The 4,409-nt window shown below is 60.6% G+C and overlaps 1 protein-coding gene across 1 annotated transcript in view; it reads right to left on the reverse strand.

Annotated features, from left to right (window-relative positions):
• The window catches only part of UNC93A (unc-93 homolog A), a 21,451-nt gene that overhangs the window by 14,518 nt on the left and 2,524 nt on the right, over positions 1-4,409 (reverse strand). Inside the window, exons 2-4 of the mRNA XM_006915084.1 lie at positions 3,724-3,905; positions 2,894-3,123; positions 1,939-2,064 (exon numbers count right to left, since the gene is read on the reverse strand). Coding sequence (XP_006915146.1) covers positions 1,939-2,064; positions 2,894-3,123; positions 3,724-3,905 — 538 coding nt within the window. The remainder of the gene's footprint in view (positions 1-1,938; positions 2,065-2,893; positions 3,124-3,723; positions 3,906-4,409) is intronic.

The following is a 4,409-nucleotide window of genomic DNA, read 5'->3' on the forward strand; positions in this document are numbered from 1 at the left end:
CTCTCAGTGGGCAGCAGTGGCCTCCTGGCGTCCGGCCTCTTCGCCGAGCCTCCCAGGAGCCTCCGTCACTCAGGACCGCCTCAGCCGCCCGCCCCTGCTGCTGCTGCTGCTGCCACCTGGGCGTCCCCGCATGCCCCACGGCCCGCTCCCTCCGCCGGCCCTTCCGCGTGGGTCGCCCGGGCTCCGGGCTGGTCCCACTACTCCCCGCGGCTTCTCCTTTCTCTCCCTGAGAACTTCGTCAGCTCCTGAGATTTCAGCCACCACCTAAAAAGGTGCCGCCACCTGCTCACCTGCTCCCGTCTCCGGCCCGAGCCCCACACCGTGCTTCTGACCGCTCAGGGGCCACCAGCACGCCCGGCTGGACGGGTCCCAGACGGCACACCCGGGGTTGTTTGGCCGTCCCCTCCCACACCCCGCGTCCAGGCCGTGGGTAAGCCCTCTCGGTCTCTGCTCTGAACCCCCGGGTCTCCCCTCTGCACCGTCCATAGTCTCCCGCAGATAGCCGCTCTCGCCCAGCTGGCTTCTCTGCCCGCCGTCTGGCCGCGCCTCCACGCCATGTCCAGGACTCCGGGACAGTGCCAGGGCCTTCGTGACGGGCCACAACCAGCCACCCCAGCTCTGGTCACGACGGGCCACAGCTGGCCACCCAGCTCTGGCTTCTCTGTCCCTGCCCACACTCGTCCTCCAGCCACACGGGCCCCTGGCTGGCCGCTCCACCTGCTGTTCCCCCTCACGCCCCTTCTCTGCCCATCCTTCAAGCCGAGGCTCGGCTGCCACCTCCTCACCATTGTGGCCCTAAAACCCAGCTCCCAAGAAGAGGTGACCTCGGGCCAGCTGGAAACTCTATTCAAGACACTGCAGCACCAGATGCTGGCGAGTGGGTGCGTGCACCTGTCTCCTGTGTGGGACTCGAAGCTGAAGGCGAGGTTCTATCTCACCGGGTCCTGGGCCACAGAAGTCTCGCCTATACCTGGCACACACTCGTGCTCACTTGCTTGGTCACCATCAAGTGGCTGTTTTCAAGGGCTCGCTCAGCGCCTTGGGTTTGGAAGTGACTTTGAGAGGGACCCGAGTCTCACCTTGGAGACACTGACAGTACACGTGGCCTCCCTAACCTCTGGCCCAGTAGAATGCTGGACCTGGTCCCACCAAATCGACGTGTGCTAGACCCTCGATCCTTAAGAAGGAAACATAGCAAGATCTCCATGAATTCCAAATTCAAGAATGACAAAAAATAGATTTAAATTCCCTTCCAAATGGTAAAAACGAGCAAACAGAAACTTTCAAGTACCCCCTTCAGAGGCCCGTTAGCAGACCAGCAACACAAACACTTCCCGTCCGGGTGAGCTTCTGGAGATAAGCTTCATCCTGCCCTTAGCTCTAGGGCCACCTTTCATGAGCTCCCCGAGTCTGCAAGCCCCGGCCACGTCGTGGCCAGTGACCGAGGGGCCCGGGGCCTCGCTGACCACAAGTGACGGGTGTAGAGAGCCCCAGGCCCACCTGCTCCAATACATTCCTCAGAAAAGGACAATGATTTATCAAGATTTGAGATTTCCAGGGTCGCTTGGACATAGTTGAATTACAAGTAGCCACCGGTGCTCCCTCCACTGCCCTCCGATATGGCGTCCATCAGCCCCGCGAGGCCATGGTGGCCATCATGACCTGGCCAACAGGATTTACAACTGAGATAATTCACATTTAAGAACATGTGGCTAACGGCTACCGTATCGGACCGTGCGGAGTTGAGCCACAGGAAGCGGTCGGTCGGCCCCGGTCAGCTAGCTGTGTTTAATTTCGTGTGAAAATCCCCGAGTGTGAGCACACCGCAGAGACTCCAGACGCAGGGAGACGTCCTCCTTCGGGAGATGGACTTCCCCGACACAGGAGGGACTAGGGTTTTGCTTTCTGCGGACTCTGCCCGGCACCTTGGGCCCGTACCTGTGTAGATGCCCAGCAGGGTGTAGATCAGCTTCTGGGGGACGCGCTGGGTGCTGTTGGTGGGCGCCTTGGCCATCAGGCAGTCCCTGGCCCCACAGGACAGGAGCTGCTGCTCGGGGATGGGCTCTGTGAGGTGGAGGACACGGGCGGAATGAGAGGCGGGAACCAGCTGGTCTGGGACGTGAGGGACGGCGTGCCCAGCAAGAAGGGGCATGGACACGTGTGCCCGGGGCTGGCGTCACGGTAACTCCGCGTCACCAAACGCGGCTTGTTTGACCAAGTGCGTCAAAATACGCTCCCCCTCCCCCTGGGGCACATGTGCGTATTCTAGAGTCTAAGACACTCTGGACAAACGCACAGTAAATGCTGGTTTCTTGTTAGATTACCTCCCTGGCATGAATGAAAATTCTCAGCTTTTTAAAATGAATCAAGAATAAACATAGCGGGAAGAACGGGTGTCGGGGTGGCCGGTTCCCTTTAAGATTCATCTGTATACAGCTCCATAACTTCGGGCAAGTTATTTCGCACTCTTTCTAAACGTTAGTTTCCTTATCTGTCAACAGGACAAACTTTGAACTGTCACATCTTAGGAGAAAAGGGGAAGAAGGATGTTAATTACGGTTTCCCAGAGGCTCGCACACGGGACGGAGGGCGCAGGGCCAAGGAAGGGCTGGGCCTGTAACGGTCAGGAGACAGCACGAGGGTTCCCGAGACAGTGGAAGAGCTTTACGCCTCCGCTCCCGGTGTCAGCGCTCAGATGCCAAGGGGTTCGGGCATAAAGCAGGTACACGCCCTACACCCAGGTCGGGCAAAGACAGACGTGTTAAAACGTCAGTCATCACACGCTCAGTCGGGGAACGGGTGAACGGCCTCCTGCGTCACACGCAAAACGCTGGCCGAACCTGTTCTTAGACAATCAGCCTAGAGCACAGTGTCGACTCCCGGGCCCTGTTACCGTGAGTGGGCAGCTGGCCGAACACCAGCGACGAGATCAGGTTGCCCCACACGCCTGACGACTGGAATATGAGGAAGAAAATGCCGAAGTACCGGTTCACCACGTCCCTGGCGACTCTCCCCGCCTCCTCTGCCTGCACGTTCCCCATGAGCGTGAGGTAGGTGCCCTGGGCCGACCACAGCGGGGCTGCCCCGAGCCCCAGCAGGATGGAAGTGGGGATCAGCGTGTACCTGTGGGCGGAGGGGACAGGTAAGGCGCTCTGTCCCTGCCGCCCTTCCCTCTGCCTGGGGCGAAGAGAGCATCGTCGCGTTTACGGCTTCGTTAGGTTGATGGATTCACCGGCAGACTCAGATAAATGAGCAAAATCAGTGTCTTTTCTGGTTCAGCTCCATTTGCAAGAGCGAAATGCAGCACCAGGGAGCTGCCGTGGGCTGGGGTGACGAGGAAGATGGTGGTTTCTAGGTGTTTCTAACAGCATCTAAAAACGGCTGCTGGACCGATTGATTCCCGCCCTCCTCAGCGAGGACTTTGCATGAAAGCTCAATGGAAACAGGAAGAGGCCTGTGACGCCACGGTAGCCAGCACGTTGTGGGTGGCCACGGGCCGTCCCTCAGACAGGCTCTGGGCATCTTAGATTCACCCCCGTTACCAGGCAGAAAACACCGGGGTGCAGAGGGAGGAGGAGGTGGCCCAGCAGGGGGACGGAGCCCCGATACTGGCCTGCCCAGCCCCCCAGGGAGCCGGGGTGAGCGCGAAGCTCGGGCCGGCCGGTCCGTGTCTGAGCAGAACAGCTGGCCCTGAGCGAGGACCGGGCGCCGGGCGGGCCGTACCAGCTGGCGTAGAAGTTGCCCAGGGAGAAGGCCACGTAGCAGCTCATGGAGGCGACGATGGTCCACTTGCAGCCCAGCGTCCTGATGAGCAGGGGCGGGAGGAGCATGGAGGACAGGAGCACGGCGCCGTACAGGGTGCTGAGCACTGTCACCCCCAGGCCCTCCTCACTGTACAGGCTGCTCTGTGGGGACAAAGCACCCTGCTCAGTCGGCCGCCCCGGGAGCGCTCCGCTCCACTGCAGTGTCCCCGGGCGGCCTCTTCTCCCCGAAGGCCTGTGGGAGGAAGGGCTGGAAATGCTGAAGGAAGTGTCAGCTGTGACAGAGACCCCAGAGGGAAAGCAGACCCCACGGGACGCCCGCTCCACGGCGGGCAGAGGCTGCTGGGTGGTGACTGGCCCCAGGCCCCTGCCGGGGACACACCTCGTGGGCGTTGGGGGCAGCGCCTTGTGTCACTGCGCGCAAGGCTCATGGTCTCCCAATTTTTGTCCTTTTTCACTTGGGAGCCTAGCATCGTAGCTTGGTGTGAGGTGACCAGAAGGTCAAACAGGTAAGCAGATCCAGGTGGGCAAAGGAAACCACGGCGGGGGCGGAGGGGGAAGTGTGGCTTTGCCACGGAACATAAACCAGCGTCATGGTCTCTTCTTCACTTGTAAGAGGAGAGAAGGGCGAGGTGGAGGGGGAGGGAG

The sequence above is a fragment of the Pteropus alecto genome, unplaced genomic scaffold (assembly GCF_000325575.1).
Source record: "Pteropus alecto unplaced genomic scaffold, ASM32557v1 scaffold195, whole genome shotgun sequence".
NCBI lineage: Eukaryota > Metazoa > Chordata > Mammalia > Chiroptera > Pteropodidae > Pteropus > Pteropus alecto.